General features: G+C 52.4%; 1 protein-coding gene across 2 annotated transcripts; it reads left to right on the top strand.

Annotated features, from left to right (window-relative positions):
• The first annotated feature begins 4,338 nt into the window (after positions 1 to 4,338).
• Positions 4,339 to 15,070, top strand: SERPINH1 (serpin family H member 1). Of its 2 annotated transcripts, none has more exons than XM_012802977.2 (5): positions 4,339 to 4,408; positions 8,266 to 8,930; positions 10,276 to 10,374; positions 10,484 to 10,716; positions 14,040 to 15,070. In XM_012802977.2, the coding sequence occupies exons 2-5, from the start codon at positions 8,309 to 8,311 to the stop codon at positions 14,340 to 14,342; spliced, it is 1,257 nt and encodes a 418-aa protein (XP_012658431.1). In that variant the 5' UTR covers positions 4,339 to 4,408; positions 8,266 to 8,308; the 3' UTR covers positions 14,343 to 15,070. The 2 variants fall into 2 exon arrangements, with proteins under 2 accessions (XP_012658431.1, XP_023369318.1); XM_023513550.1 differs by lacking the exon at positions 4,339 to 4,408 and adding an exon at positions 5,805 to 5,851.
• The last annotated feature ends 578 nt before the right edge of the window (positions 15,071 to 15,648 follow it).

Here is a 15,648-nt window from a genome sequence, read left to right as displayed (position 1 = left end):
ATGTGTGTATATAGCCTGTCAATGGGCTTGTGTCTCCTGGGTGTTGTGTCAGGCTTGTGGGAGAAGGCCCTGGAGTCTTCTGTGGCTTCCCACAGCCCCAGAAGGACTGCAGAGGGATGGGACGGGGGCAACCCTGCTCTGGGAGGAGGAAGGGAGGAGCCATGTGCCTGGCCACCCCCACACTGACCGGCCTCCCACCCTCCAACGTGGCAATATGCAGGAAGCTGAGAGAGAGAGAGAAATCAGAGATCGCAGAAATCGCTTTTCCTGACTCATGCCTTGGGTTGAGAGCACATTCTTGGCTTCTGGACAGCATCTCAAAAAAGAGATGCTACAGAGGCCCTGGCTCCATGAGGGAGGTGGCTGACCCTGGACTGGTTGTCAGAGCCCTTCTGGGCCCCAGTTTTATCCTATGTGAAAAGGAGGAAGGGCTTAAACTTTCTTCCAATGAATGTTCCATAATTAAAAGTGAGATCCTGCAAGGGTGCCCAGCACAGGGCCTGGCCACAACGAAATGCACCATAACTGTCACTTGCCCCTCCTCCATTCCCTCCCACCCCATTCGGCACAGACAGACTGATTTCAAGTCTCAGTTCTGCTTCTGACTTGCTGTGTGTCCTTGAACATTCTGCTTAGTCTCCCTCGATCCTCGACTTCCTCATGTTTAAAATTCTTACTTACCTAAAAGGACTAAAAGTGATAATAAATGCAAATGTGCCGGGCACTTAAATCATATGCTAGTTTTTGTCCTAGGATTCTATGGGGTGAGCACAGAGTGAATCTAGCTATTGGGGCCAAAGAAAGCTGTCTCTGTACCTCACTGGGCTAGCTGGGGGGTGGAAAGAGGGCTGGGGTCCAGGGCATGAGCTCTGGCCCAGCTCCAGCTCTGATTTGCTGTGTGGCCTGGGGTAAAGTCCTGGCCCTCTCTCGTCCTGAGTTTTCCTCTCTGTACAGTTAGGCTTGATGGTTTTCTGTTTCCTGCTGCGGCCACACCTCTTGAGACCTAGAGGATTTCCAGCCGGCTCCCACACAGGGCAGAAGGACCACCTCCTGTAGAAAGCCCAGCACTGGACAATCCAGGCAAGAAATGTTTTAGAGTTTCTCTGCACTTCACAGTCTCCTCCCCTCCCTCCCAAAGAGTGCTTTTTCCAGCAAGTGCAGCCTGGAATGTGGGGGAAGGGCCACAGTCAGCAGCCAGGGCTGGGCTCAGAACTAAGAATAATGTGGCAAAGTCTCTTGACTTTTTTTTGCTGCTCCTGGAAATTTAAAGGAGCCATTGCTTTTCTTCCTTCAGGAAGGCCAGGCTCGGAGCATAGTAGACTCAGGCAGCCATTTCTCATCACCCCCTTGCTGGCCATGTAGACCAAGCACCTCTTGTGTGCCATACCCTATGCCAGGAACTGGGGACTCAGTGAGAAGGAAAAGGCCCTGCCCTTCCCAAGTCTCCAGTGACATTCACTGACAATGCAGGGTGATAACACAAAGATAATGCAGCCTGATAGCCATGGAGGAGGCTTCTGACCCAGTCTGAGCAACAACAGGGGTCTGTGGAGAGTGGGAGAGGCCCTGCAGACCCAGGACCCTCCTCAGGCCTTCCTACTCTGACCTTGTAAGATTCCAGGTTTATCTAACAGCTTGAGCTTCAGTTTGCCCATTTGCAAAAAATGGGACAGTAATAGCACTCTCAGCTTCCCTTGAGGTGTTGATGAGGCCCAGGAGAGCTAAGAGATTTAAGAGTGTGGAGGGAAGGAAGATTCTGAGGGCTTTTGACATCTGAACTTGCTAAAAACCAAGGCAAACCTTTCTATTCTGCCAGCTTTGACAGGTCTTCGTTTCTGTCCAGGCCCTTAGATCATGTTAGGAAGGAAGCCTGAGGGCCAGTGTGGGGGTGTGATGGAAAGTGGGGTCTGGCCTGGGACCCAGGAGATTTCCTTAGATAGGAAGGATAGTTATCACCAAAAGCAATACACCATTGAGGCGAGAGGAAGCACATGAGAAGCAGGACAGCTACAGCAAAGAGATGGACACCACTCCAAGGTTTCGCTAGTGATCACAACTGTCCTAAAAAAATCTGTCTGCACCGAAGGAGACAAGCTCCCTGTCTTGCCTTTTGAGATACTGAAGAGAGGGCTTCTACTATGGCTTGCAGATGGGAGTCTATGACCTTTGAAATGTCAGGTAGTCCAGAGACTTTAATACTTTTATTCTAAGATCTTTTGAGGCTAAGATTTTAACATGCTAAGATACCCCCACTGGAATCCTAGCATTCTGGGAGGTTGAGGCGGGCGGATTGCCTGAGCTTATAAGTTTGAGACCAGCCTGAGTCAGAGCGAGACCTCGTCTCTAAAAATAGCTGGGCATTGTGGCGGGTGCTTGAGGCAAGAGAATCACTTGAGCACAAGAATTTGAAGTTGTGGTGAGCTATGATGCCACAGCACTCTACTGAGGGCAACAAAGTAAGACTATCTCAAAAAAAAAAAGAAAAAGATAGCCCATTGGATTCAAAGATTCAATGGGATTTTGAGTATAAAATCATCATATTCTATGATGATCGCATTAGGATTCAAGTAATCTCTGATTCTTTGGCCCTTCTTTGAAAAGCCTGAAGTTTTTAGAATCTACAATTTCCCACAGTCCTTGTAATCAAAAAAACTTTGAGCAGCAGCAGCCTAACTCAGGTTGAGAAATTAGTCACCACCACCCTATACAACTGACTGAAGCCAGGGACTCAGATGATTGATTCATTTGTTGAGTGCTGGGATTCATTTGCTTCCTAGGCATGTACTTAGAAGAAAGATAATGTACAACAGTTTGTTGACTGACTGACTGAATGAATGAGTCAATAAGGTCCCTCTACTCTGTCCCTTCCTCTCCATACTGTGTACTGTTATTTATTATTTCACTATTAAAGAAGACATGATAGTGTCCTAAATAATCTGCCTTACAGATTCTGCACTAACACACAGAATGTGCATCCCAGAGGCCAAGGGCTTTTGTCCAGTTGAGAACACCTTAACTGGCTCAGAGCCTATGGCTCAAGCAGCTAAGGTGTCAGCCACATACACCTAAAGTGGTGGGTTCGAATCCAGCCTGGGCCCGCCAAACAATAATGACGGCTGCAACGAAAAAAATAGCCGGGTGTTGTGGCGGGTGCCTGTGGTCCCAGCTACTTCGGAGGCTGAGGCAGGAGACTCCCTTAAGCCCAGGAGTTGGAGGTTGCTGTGAGCTGTGATGACACAGTACTCTACCCAGCGAGACAGCTTGAGACTCTGTCAAAAAAAGAGAACACCTTAACTCCTAGCCATGGAGCTATCAGTTGTGGACGGGTGGGGTAGGAGAAGTTAACAATAAGACCCAGAGCCTGTGGGAGGAGACCCAGCCCCTGGAAGGAGGATGACCAAAGGTTGAGATAGGAAGAGAGATGGGAGGGAAGCACGGAATAACTTAACCGCACATTTTACAGCCAGGGAAACCAAAGACAAGGAAAGGACAGTAACTTGCTCAGGGTCACACATCACACTACTTAGCGGAGAGCCAGGACTTCCCTTCCAGGGCGCCTCTCCATGTCCAGCCAGACCACCCCAAGTTCCCCAGGTGCCTCTGTCTCTGCCTCTGTCACTCCAAGACACGGGCTTTCCGGACGAGGTCAGGGACTGGCTGTGGCCTGCCTCCTCATCTCTCAGGGCACTCACTAAGGTAGTGTTCATCTGAATTTGAGGATTTTAGGAAGAACCCCGAATGGAGAATGGCCCTGCTTCCCAAAGTCTGACCACCTCCCTTGAAACCAAGGGAGGGGCCCACACTGAAGGGTGTGTAGGACTCAATTAAGTTTCAGCTCTAAAATTGGGGTGTGATGGGCTGGAAGGATAGATCCACTCACAGCAGAGTCACTGCAGGGAAAGGGTGCGGGAAGAAATGTGCGATCGGAGTAGCTGGCCCGTGCAGGGGGAGGGGCTGGGACTCCAATCAGGGGAGCTGGACCCAGGTGTTCCCTCTAGCTCAAAGGTCCGAATTCTCCTCTGCTCACCTCCAGGACAGCAAGGGACCTGAGTCTCGCCTGCTCTGAGAACAAGCTGGTCGCAGTGGGGACTCTTCTGCGCCCCACCGCTCAATAAGGGGGGCAGTAGGACCCAGGGGCAGGAGAGCACCGCAGAGGGAGGGGGCTGGGGCTGAGGCGGGGGCCGGGGAGGTTTGGAGGAGGTCTTTGGTTTTTTTTTTTTTTCTGGCGGAGCTGGGGCGCCCTCCGGAAGCCTTTCCAACTTTCCAGAAGTTTCTCGGGACAGGCAGGAGGGGGTGGGGACCGCCATATATAGATCCCGGGAGCGGGTGAGCGGGCGGAGAGTAAGTAGAATTGGTTCGCGGCTCAGAAGTGTGAGTCCGGTCCCGGCGTCAGCCCAGCCAGGCACAGGTGAGGGGCGTGGGGGGAGCCCAGATGCGGTCCCGGGGAGAGCCACGCAGTTGAGAGGTGTTCACGGGGCCAGACTCTGGGAAGGGTTGCGGCCAACCCAGAACCCACATGCTGGAATCCCTGGCACTTTGAAGGTTTGGGATCGAGAACCCAGGGCTAGCTGGTGATGGAACAAGCCTGAGGGCTTGGGCGAGATCCGGCAGGGGTGAGATGATCCGGAAAAAGTGCAGGGTCCCCTAGAAGTATGGGGCGGGGGTGGTTGTGCCAGAGACGAGGCGGTGGGGCTGGAGGCCAGGGAGCTGTAAGCAGACCCGCTGCGGAAACAGAGGGAGCAGGGATCTGGGGCCTCTTCCCCAGAGAGAGGGAGGACGGGCTCGCTCTGCAGTTCCCTGTGTCTCCAGTTCTGGGGTTGAGGCCCAGGAGCCAGCAGCGAATGATGGCCCACCCTCCTCAGATGGCTCCGCAGGCCTGGTGGGGGCATCTGAGCCTCCCAGGGTAGGGTGGTAGAGAAGGAGGAGGAATGAATAGTCGTGGCTCCCGCGGTCCACCTTGCTTTGGGAAGAGCCCCCGACAGTGGCTGCACTTCTGACCAGCAGCTTACGGTGCTGATCGGAGCAGCCAAAGGAAGGCCCTGAGCAGCATGGCTCCCTCCTCCTACAAAACAGGAGCGAGGCGTCTGCGGCGCCTGTAGTTGCTGCCGGGGCAGCTGACTAGAAAGATTCGACTCAGCCACCCTTACTCTGCCCACTGCCGTCTGGTTCCTGGAGTAACTTCAGAGTCAAGGCTACTTCCAGAGGCTGGGTTCCCTGCCCCCAGCTTAGGGACATTCCTGAGGTGGCTGGAGCGGAGGAAGGAGAATGAAAGAGCTTCCAGCCTAGCCTGAATCTCGGCCCCTCCTCTTCCCCAGTTTCCGTCTGGTCCTTTGGAGCTGCAGGGCCCGGATGGAGGCCTGGGGGAAACTGGGGGCTTTGGTTCCCTGGAAGCCCAGCTGGGCCTACACCCTGCTGTCCTCAGATGGTTTATGTTTTCATCCCCTCTTCCTGTTACCTCCTTTGTCCGCAGTCACTGGGATTCCCAAAAGAAATTTTTTTTTTTTTTTGTACTGACCGTGCAACAGGACACCACAGGGAAGGGATCTGGGAGTCTGCTGAGAGGAAGGAGGCCTGCGCTATGAAGCCTGATCCCTGTCCTCCCCTCCCCCTAGACCTGGCATGGCGCCCTGTCCTGGCCTCAGTTTCTCCCTCTGTATAGTGAAGAGGTTGACCTCCAAGTAGATCTGGGACTGATTGTGTCCTCCATGATAGGGGCAGTGTAGACAAGGGTGCCCTTTGGGGGCTGGACTTTCCAACCTCTCCCCTCCACTGGTTCCCAACCTCCTCACTGTTCTGTTTTCTTTCAGAATGAAAAAGGCAGGCATTGACCTCCCTCTGAGGCAGTTTCCAGGTACTTTAGACCTCCTCAAGTGTTTGGGACCCCCAGCATCTCCTCCCCTTCCCTCCCAGTCCCAAATCTGTCTGTCTAGCTGTGGGCACAGCCCTGCCTAAGTGATGTAGTATTTTTCTGTGTGGCGCTGTAACTTGTATAACCTTGGCCTGAGGGCTGGCATTTCTCTGAGGCAAGATGGGCCAGGCTGCGAGAGGCTGGCATGCCTGCAGTAACTTGCCTTCCTCTGCTCTTGCTGCTGGATTTAACAGAGCAGCCTTTCTCCCCAGCCATGCTTCTCTCTTCCAAGTGACATGGAATCTAAGGCCAGGAAGGCTCTCAGAGTTTCCTAGCAAATCCATAGCACCTCCTGGGACCTCAACCCAGGCCTGCTTCCCAGGAGGAAGCCCCCATCTGTCTTCAGGCAGAGATAATTCTGCCTTCTGCCTGCCACGTCACCAGGAGCCAGCTGAGCCTGTGGGGCTGCCTGAGGAGTTCCAAACTAGTCATTTGGAGCTTGCTCGGAAAGCCCCTCCCAGCCTTTTGAGGTTCTGGCTGGCTGGGGGTGGGGGCTGTCAAGATGGTTCCTGCCACGTGGCAGAGCTAGGAGTTAGGCTCTTCAGCTGCCTCCTCAGGGAGGGGATGCTGGTGGCCTCTGTAGCAATCTGATCTCCAGCATCAGCTGTCTGCATCAGAGGTGGTCTTTGAGTAGGGTGGCCATATGCCTATTGTTCTGGAATAATAATTAGTATTGCCCACTCAGGAGTGTCCTTATTTGTACAATAAATTCTATGGTAACTCTGCCTTGGAGGTGAGGCTCCAGTCCTGGTGGAAGAGGAGTCAGGGCTGGAAGGGTGGTGGCCTGGGACCTAAAATTTACCCCTCCACTTATAATTTAGTGTGAGACTCAGACCCCTCCTGCCCCTCTGGGCACCCACCTCCCCTGAATTTGTGGATCTCAGTGGCTCTTCCTCCTCCTCTCCCCACCTCTCTCTCCTTGTACCCTTTGCTTGTCCTTTGCACTGTCCTGGCCCCCAAGGAGGAGGAAGCTCAGGGAGGAAGGGGACCTGCCTGGTTTTCAATGTGGTAGCGGTGTACTCTAACCAGAAATTGAGCATTCATGCAAGTAGCCAGAGTCCTGTATGAGGAGGACTATGAGGGGGGCTTTGCCAGAGCAATGGGACCCCCACCCTCCACAAGGACTCCTGATCTTCCTTGTGCCCTGTCATCATCTTTCATCCTGCTGCATAGAACAGAGAGAGAAATGACCTGATGTGGGCAGCAAGCATGGAAATACCCCACAGAGACTCCTGATTGGGGGCCCCAGAGAAAGGGGGTGGGGTTTGTCCTGGGGGTCACTGCTGCTGCTACTGGGTTTGGGAAGGGGGTCTGAGGGTAAGCTATAGAACAGAGATGAGCTGTGGAGCAGTGGCTATTAGATGGGAGAGCAGAATGGAATCGGATATGGCTCCAGCTTCCTGAAGGCTGAACACACATCTGGCTAGCTTTGGTGATGGGGGTGCAGGGCCCTGCTCTGTTGAGTTGTGACTCACCCCCTTCCCTAGCATCCTGTCCTTGCTGCTATGTCAGGAACATTTCCCCACCCCCCACTGGGGTTGGTCCCAGGAGCTTTTGTCTTGAGGATTTCCCATCTGGTCTAAAGGCTCTGGGCATGCCAAGTTCCTGCCCAGACAGGCTTGGATGTGGCGACCTAGACCATGCATTTGGAAAAGGGAGACTGAGGCTGGGTAGACACACATGTACACACTCAAGGTCACCTTTGGGGCAGCAGAGTGGAACATTGGGCTTCCTCATTTAATGAGTGAACTTACCAGTGACTCATTAACATCCCAGGGCGTAGTGAATGGCAAGGGGGTGAGGCAGGCCTACAGCTGTCTCAGGACATCCTTTGCCCAGGCACCTGGGCTTCTTACAGACACTCTGTGTAGCTACTGGTTTTCTCCCAGGATAATCACCTCCAGAGTCATGAGATGATGGCTGACCTCTATGTAAGCTGAGCAACCCCAATCTGGCCAGGTGGCCCTGATTTGCCTTCATTCTGGAAGAGCTGAAGCTTTTTATGTGCTAAGCGCCTGGGATATAGGAGGGAACCAAACTGGCTAGGCTTCCTATCCTGGAGGCCACAGCCTACTTAGGAATAAGAATAAATACATAAATAATACAGAATAAATACAGTGTCAGATGTCCAGTGCAGAAAATCAACAGGGTAAACTGGCAGTGACTTGCTTAGGAATTCAGCTTTGGATAGGGCAGTCACAGAAGGTCTCTCAGAGGCTGGCCTCCCTGAGCCAGATGTGGGCTTCTTGGACAGTGGGCTTTCTTGTTCCCAATGCCAGGGGACATGGTGGCAGCCGCAAGCTGGGGAGGTTATCTGGAGGAAGGCCGAGGGTTTCATGGCCACTCTCTCTGTGCAGCCTTCACAGGTCCACCGTGGTGTGCAGAACCCACCTCCCAGCCATGCACTCCCTGCCCCTCCTCAGCACCTTCTGCCTCTTGGCCATGGCCTTGGCTGCTGAGGTGAAGAAACCTGCCAACTCAGCAGCGCCTGGCACTGCAGACAAGCTGAGCCCCAAAGCAACCACGCTGGCCGAGCGCAGCGCTGGCCTGGCCTTCAGCCTATACCAAGCCATGGCCAAGGACCAGGCAGTGGAGAACATCCTGCTGTCTCCTGTGGTGGTGGCCTCCTCATTGGGGCTCGTTTCCCTGGGTGGAAAGGCAGCCACAGCATCGCAGGCCAAGGCCGTGCTGAGCGCCGAGCAGCTGCGCGACGAGGAGGTGCACGCGGGCTTGGGAGAGCTGCTGCGCTCGCTCAGCAACTCCACAGCGCGCAACGTGACCTGGAAGCTGGGCAGCCGTCTGTATGGTCCCAGCTCCGTGAGCTTCGCCGACGATTTCGTGCGCAGCAGCAAGCAGCACTACAACTGCGAGCACTCCAAGATCAACTTCCGCGACAAGCGTAGCGCGCTGCAGTCCATCAACGAGTGGGCCGCACAGACCACTGACGGCAAGCTGCCCGAGGTCACCAAGGACGTGGAGCGCACAGACGGCGCCCTGTTGGTCAACGCCATGTTCTTCAAACGTGAGTTGAGAGTGTAGCTCACATAGGTGTCCTCCTCCCAGGGGCCCCCTACAAGAGTCTGGACAGTATTCCTTGTGCTCAGTTCTTCACTGCTTCCTTATGCTTATAACAACCTTCGGAGGCAGGGCTGCTCTTAAATTCTCTTTATCTGTAGAAACCGGATTCAGAGAGGCATCGCTAGCTATGTATTTTAAAAAATGGGGCAGGGCCCCCAGACCCCCAGAGACTTGAGAGAATGCTCCTACCAAATTTCATCAATCAAAGGACTATTCCTTGTATGCCTTGGAATGAATAACACTTAATCATCAATTCTGCCTCAGTAGTGAACTGGAAAAAGGTCCCTAATCCTTACCTTGGGCCAGGTAGTGTTGCCTTCATTTCACAGATGAGGAAACAGAGGCTTGGCTAGGAGGTGACAGAGCCAGGCCTCAGGCCAGATGCATCTATGTGGATTGAAGATTAGATTTAGGGCCAATAAGTATTTGTTTTTGTTTCTTTTGGGGGGACAGAGCCTCAGGCTATCACCCTGGGTAGAGACTGTGGCATCATGGCTCACAGCAACCTCCAACTCCTGGGCTCAAGCGAGTCTCCTGCCTCAGCTTCCCAAGTAGCTGGGACCACAGGCGCCCTCCACAACGCCTGGCTATTTTTTGGTTGCAGCCATCATTGTTGTTTGGCGGGCCCAGGCTGGATTCGAACCCACCACCCTAGGTGTATGTGGCTGGCGCCTTAGCCACTTGAGCTACAGGCGCCGAGCTGGCCAATAAGCATTTGTGAGGACTTATGTACTGTTCTTACAGTTTACTGTGAGGATGAGATCAAGCTAGGAGAGTGGCCAGGCCTGGTGGAACACAAGTCTGGTTGTGACTAGGGACAGGGTTTAGTCCACTGTCATACCTTGAGTGTTTTGGTTGTTTTCTGGCTACAGAGACAGAACTTGCAGACAAGAATGAAGGGTGGTCATGAGACACACCCTGCCAGGGCAACAGACCCCCTCAGTTACTGGGTGAGGTAGAAAGCCCAGTTCTGCACTTTTCCCAAATACCTGACAAGTGCCAGGGGGGGTGGACATGGAGGTGGGTGAGCTGAGAGTTGAATTAATTCACTGTTATGTGGGAGCATCCAGATACCACATCCTTGGACTGCATGGGCCAAGGCCCCCTCATCCCAGAGTAGGTGTCATGTACTCTGTGGGCTGGATGAAATGAGCTGCAGCTAGGCCCCACAGAATGGAACAAAGGCCTATGGCAGGGATAAATCTGGGCTGTGCAGTTGGAGTGGACATGGGTGGTAATTGTGTTTGGGAGCCATATGTCTCTGACTCTGTGTTCTGCCCCCACCACAGCACACTGGGATGAGCGATTCCACCACAAGATGGTGGACAACCGTGGCTTCATGGTGACTCGTTCCTATACTGTGGGTGTCATGATGATGCACAGGACAGGTAGGTGGGTGCCTTGCAAACAGGGGCTCAAGGCAGAGGTCTGAGGGTGCTCAGGGTCTGTTGGCCCCACCCCACAGCCTGCCTAGCATCCTCTCTGCTCTTTCCCCAGGCCTCTACAACTACTATGACGATGAGAAGGAAAAGCTGCAAATGGTGGAGATGCCCCTGGCCCACAAGCTCTCCAGTCTCATCATCATCATGCCTCACCACGTGGAGCCGCTCGAGCGCCTTGAAAAGCTACTGACCAAAGAGCAGCTGAAGGTCTGGATGGGGAAGATGCAGAAGAAGGCTGTTGCCATCTCACTGCCCAAGGGTGTGGTGGAGGTGACCCACGACCTGCAGGTAAGGGTGGCCCGAATGGGGTGCCTATAGGGCTTGGAGGAGAGAAGGTGCCTGGGATACCCACTCACCAGTTCAGACCTTTGGCTGTCCAGGCAGTGTTGGGGTAGGGGTGGGGGGGGCTTGCTCTTGGGAAGATGATGATACCAGCAGCTCAGTATAAACTGACCACTTGCCATGGTTCAGGCAGTCTTCTAAGTACTTCATATGTATTTTGCTCTTTTAATGCGGTGCTCAAGACAACTTTCTTAGATAGAACTAACTTTATCTTATAGATGAGGAAAATAAGACTCACAAAGGGTAAATGGCCTGTCCAAAGTCACACGGCTGGTCATTTGGCCTTCCTGCACTAGCACACCGTGTCACTGAAGTGTGAAGTACCTCTAGCTATAGATTGTTTGAGCTGGATTAACCACCATATACAATAAGACTAGTAACCATGGATCACCTAGGATGGCAGGGAACTTAACACACGTGCTCAGGACTACCCTGGGTATTGGGTAGAGGGTTGGAGAGAAGCAGTGACTTCCCAAGGTCCCTTTGGCTCGTGAGTAGTAGGCTGCAATTAGATCTCAAGATGGAAACTCAGACTCAGTGGTCTTTTTTTGTCAAACAGGAGAGAGGGATTTGTGAACTGCTCAAATGAGGAGTTTTGAGTAGTTGCTTTTATCACCCTCAGTAGAGAGCTGTGGCATCACAGCTCACAGCAACCTCCAACTCTTGGGCTTAGGCAATTCTTTTGCCTCAGCTGGGACTACAGGCACTCACCACAATGCCCAGCTTTTTTTTTTTATTGCAGTTTGGTCGGGGTCAGATTCAAACCTGCCACCCTCGGTATATGGGGCCAGGGTCCTAGTTTCTGAGCCATAAGCACCGCCCGAGGAAACTTTTTATCATCCTTAACCTTAGATGCCAGAAATGGTTCTTTGGCAGGCTTCTCACTCACAGAATCAATTCAGACTCACTGCCAAGACACCTTAGAGAGAGAAAGCTTAAAATGAATGGGGCTTAGGCTCCAAACCAGAGACAAATGGAGCTTGTACACATCTATATTAGAGATACAGTGAGTTTCCAGAAAGAGCCATCCCTGTCTCCCTCCTGGGCCTGGCCCCACAACTTCTCTAGCCCATTCTCTCTTTTTTTTTTTTTTTTTTTTTAGAAAGAGAGCCAAGGGCTGTCGCCCTGGGTAGAGTACTGTGGCATCACAGCTCACAGCAACCTCCAACTCCTGGGCTCAAGCGATGCTCCTACCTCTGCCTCCCAAGTATCTGGGATGACAGGCGCCTGCCACAACGCCTGGCTATTTTTTGGTTGCAGCCATCATTGTTGTTTGGCCGGCCTGGGCTGGATTCAAACCCACCAGCTCAGGTGTATGAGGCTGGTACCTTAGCTGCTTGAGCCACAGGCGCCAAGCCTCCAGCCCATTCTCAAATGGTGATTGTTTTGCTCCCTTCTTGCCTTCTTTCCCATGTCTGGAACTCTTTGTAGAGACACTACCAGCTAGTCCACGGGATAGATTGAGCTGGGAAGTGGGTGGTTTGTGCAAGACCATTGGGACTAGAGTAACTATGCCTACCTAGAATGCCTATGCCAGGACCGTCTGAGTCCCAGGACCCCAGGCCAAGTGCCTACTTGGCTCAGGAGATAGCCCCTGTCCTGTAGAAGTCTAGGGCCTAAAGGCTGCTGCTGGTCACTCAGCTAGTGGTCCTCTAGTGATGTCTCTACTGCCCTGACAGCCATGGAGAGCCCTGCCCTAAGGCCTTGCCCTCAGGGAGCTCCAAGCCAGTTGGGAGAGACAGACAGGACCAGACCAATAGGCAGTGCTGAGACTCATAGGAGGCACCATTCATCTTGCGGGTTAAGGAAGGCTTCCTGGAAGAAGTGGTGTCTAAAGAATGCTAATGGGAGAGAGGATAGCTGTTTAGGATGCAAGATGTTCTGGGAGGCTGTCTGGAGAGCAGAGCAGGGTATGCAAAGGGTTGTGGCTGGAGGCAGTGGTGCAGACATAGGTCACATATTAAAGATCTTGTGAGTAGCTTCTGAGACGTTCAGAGCCACAGAAATGGGGTGTAGGGGGGTTAACTTTTTACTATGGAACATTGTAAATGTACAGAGGGTACCAGAAATGCACGCAGATTTTAAGAAAGGAAAAAAAAACTATTAAAATTATGATGCTCAAGTCACATTTGATGTATGCAATTATAAAAGATACAAGATATATAAGATTACAAATGTTATCAGTGTATATATTGAATATTATAATTTTAATACAGTTTTTTCCTTTCTTAAAATATGTGTACATTTTTTTGGATCCTTTGTATACTAAAAATAGAGAGTTTGGTATAAGGAGCCCTCAAGTATCCATCACCCAGCTTCAGGCATCATCAACTCATGGCTAATGGTGATTCATCTGACCTGTTCCTCCCTATGACAGATTATTATTATTATTATTATTTTGCAGTTTTTGGCCAGGGCTGGGTTTGAATCTGCCAGCTTCTGGTATGTGGGGCCAGTACCCTATTCCTTTGTGCACAGGCACCGCATCCTATTATTATTTTTTTTTTCTGTCTCACTTTGTCTCCCTTGGTAGAGTGCTATGGTGTCATAGCTCACAGCAACCTCCAGCTCTTGGGCTTAGGCAATTCTCCTGCCTCAACCTCCCAAGTAGCTGGGACCATAGGCGCCTGCCACAACGCCAACTATTTTTTTGTTGCAATTTGGCTGGGTCTGGGTTTGAACCCACCACCCTCGGTATATGGGACCGGCGCCCTACTCACTGAGCCACAGGCACTGCCCCTGCAAAAGATTATTTGGAAGCAAACCCCAGGCATCATCATATCACGTTGGAAAGGTTTTTAAACCCCTGATCTATGAGGACATACATAGCTGTCCTTAGATCAGTCCTTCTCAAACTTGAGTGTGCTAAGAATCACCCGGGGAGTTTGTTACAAAGGATCTGGGCCCACCACCAGAGTTTCTGATTGAACAGATCTATGCTTCTGGCCTGGGGTCAGATAAGCTCCCGGTTGATACTGATGCTGCCTGTCCATGAACCACACTTTGGGAGGCAAGATTGCTAGGCAGTGCTGGAGATAAATTCTGACTTGTTTTTCTGAGTCTCAGTTTCCTCGTCTGTGCAGTGGCCATTAGAAGCCCTTGCAGGGTTGCAGAGAGAATTGAAGTGCCCAGCACCATGCCTGACACACAGAAGGGATCAAGGTGGGCTTATCTCTTCCTTGAAGAGCTGTCAGGCTGGAATAGGTAAAGGGTGAGGTACAGGAGCCTAGTATACTGAGGCCTCACCTGGCACCAACCTGCTCCCACAGAAACACCTAGCTGGGCTGGGCCTGACTGAGGCCATCGATAAGAACAAGGCAGACTTGTCGAGAATGTCAGGGAAGAAGGACCTGTACCTGGCCAGCGTGTTCCACGCCACCGCCTTCGAGTTGGACACAGAGGGCAACCCCTTTGACCAGGACATCTATGGGCGTGAGGAGCTGCGCAGCCCCAAGCTGTTTTACGCCGACCACCCCTTCATCTTCCTGGTGCGAGACACCCAGAGTGGCTCCCTGCTGTTCATTGGGCGCCTGGTCCGGCCCAAGGGTGACAAGATGCGAGACGAGTTGTAGGGCCCCAGGGTGGGCATGGGATTGCAAGAGGCAGCCGAAGGCTCCTGAGACATCATGGGTGCTATTGGGGGGGGCAGTTGAGGTACCAGCCTTGGATACTCTATGGGGTAGGGGTGGAAAAACAGACCAGGGTTCCCGCGTATGTGAGCAGACCTTCCCAGCTAGAATTCACTCCACTTGGACACAACCCCCAGATATGATGATGCGGAGCCTGGAGATCCCACATCGTGTGGGAACTGGGCGGTGGTCATCCTGCCTGCCCGTGAAGTCCTAGATCAAGCCTGCCTCAATCAGTGTTCGTATTTATAGCCAAGTGCCTTCTCATCTGTGAGGGGTTGAGCTGGGGGTTCAGCCTGGCCTCTCCTGACACTACCACCACCTCAGCTCCCCTCCTTGGCTCTACCCCAACCTCTAACAACTTCCCTCAACTACAAATCTAGGTGCTGCAGCCCCTGAGACAGAACACCTCAGAGTGACCCTGGGCCCAGTGAGGGGGATTGGGAAAGAGCTCACAGGAGGGGCTCTTGGGCAGACTCTGGTCAAGAAGCGTTGCATCAGACATCGTCATGGGGGGACTTTTTGTTATTTTGTTTTCTCCTTTTTTAGTTTTCCAGAGATGGGGAGGGAAGGGGGAACATGAGCCTTTGTTGCTGTCAAATTGAGAAATTATTTGTACAATTTTTTTCAATAAAATTTTTCCAATGAAATTCTATTGGGGCACAGAAGAAGATTGGATCAGGAGATTTACATGTCATTCTTCACAGGGTACGTACGAGGTATCTTGTCAAGCTGGGTTTGCTACTGGCAGCCCCTGCCAGGTCCTGGAATGGAGGCAGATCACAGTGCAGGCAGTGTCACGTGGCAAGCCTCTATGCTGATGCTGGCAGCCCTGGAGAGGTGACTGCAGGGCCTGCATGACAGGACTGAACCTGGAGCCCAGGAGGTCCCTGTCATGCTGTTCAGCCCCCTAGCCTTTCATTGCCAACTGACCTCATCCCACATCTAGGGCCAGCGGTTACAAACTGAGACACACGTGGAGTGGGTTCCCTGGCTTGGGGCCTCACTTTGGAAGGAAAGAATGGTGGGGATCCTTGTGTGTTGGATGGGTAGTAGAGAGGAGGAACCCACTGCAGTCCTTGTTGCTACTACAGTCAGCAGGCTGGGTTCCTCTCATGGTCCTTAGGGCTCCTGACACCATGCCTCTGCGGGAGAGGTGCACAGCACAGGAAAGCAGTACCAGGGAGTAGAGGAAACTGGGTTTGAGCCCCATCTCTGCTGCCTGCCAGCTATCTGGCAGGTCACTCCC

This window comes from Otolemur garnettii, unplaced genomic scaffold (genome assembly GCF_000181295.1).
Source record: "Otolemur garnettii isolate 467f Iridium unplaced genomic scaffold, OtoGar3 scaffold00001, whole genome shotgun sequence".
Classification (NCBI taxonomy): domain Eukaryota; kingdom Metazoa; phylum Chordata; class Mammalia; order Primates; family Galagidae; genus Otolemur; species Otolemur garnettii.
This window is presented reverse-complemented; position numbering and strand designations above follow the sequence as displayed.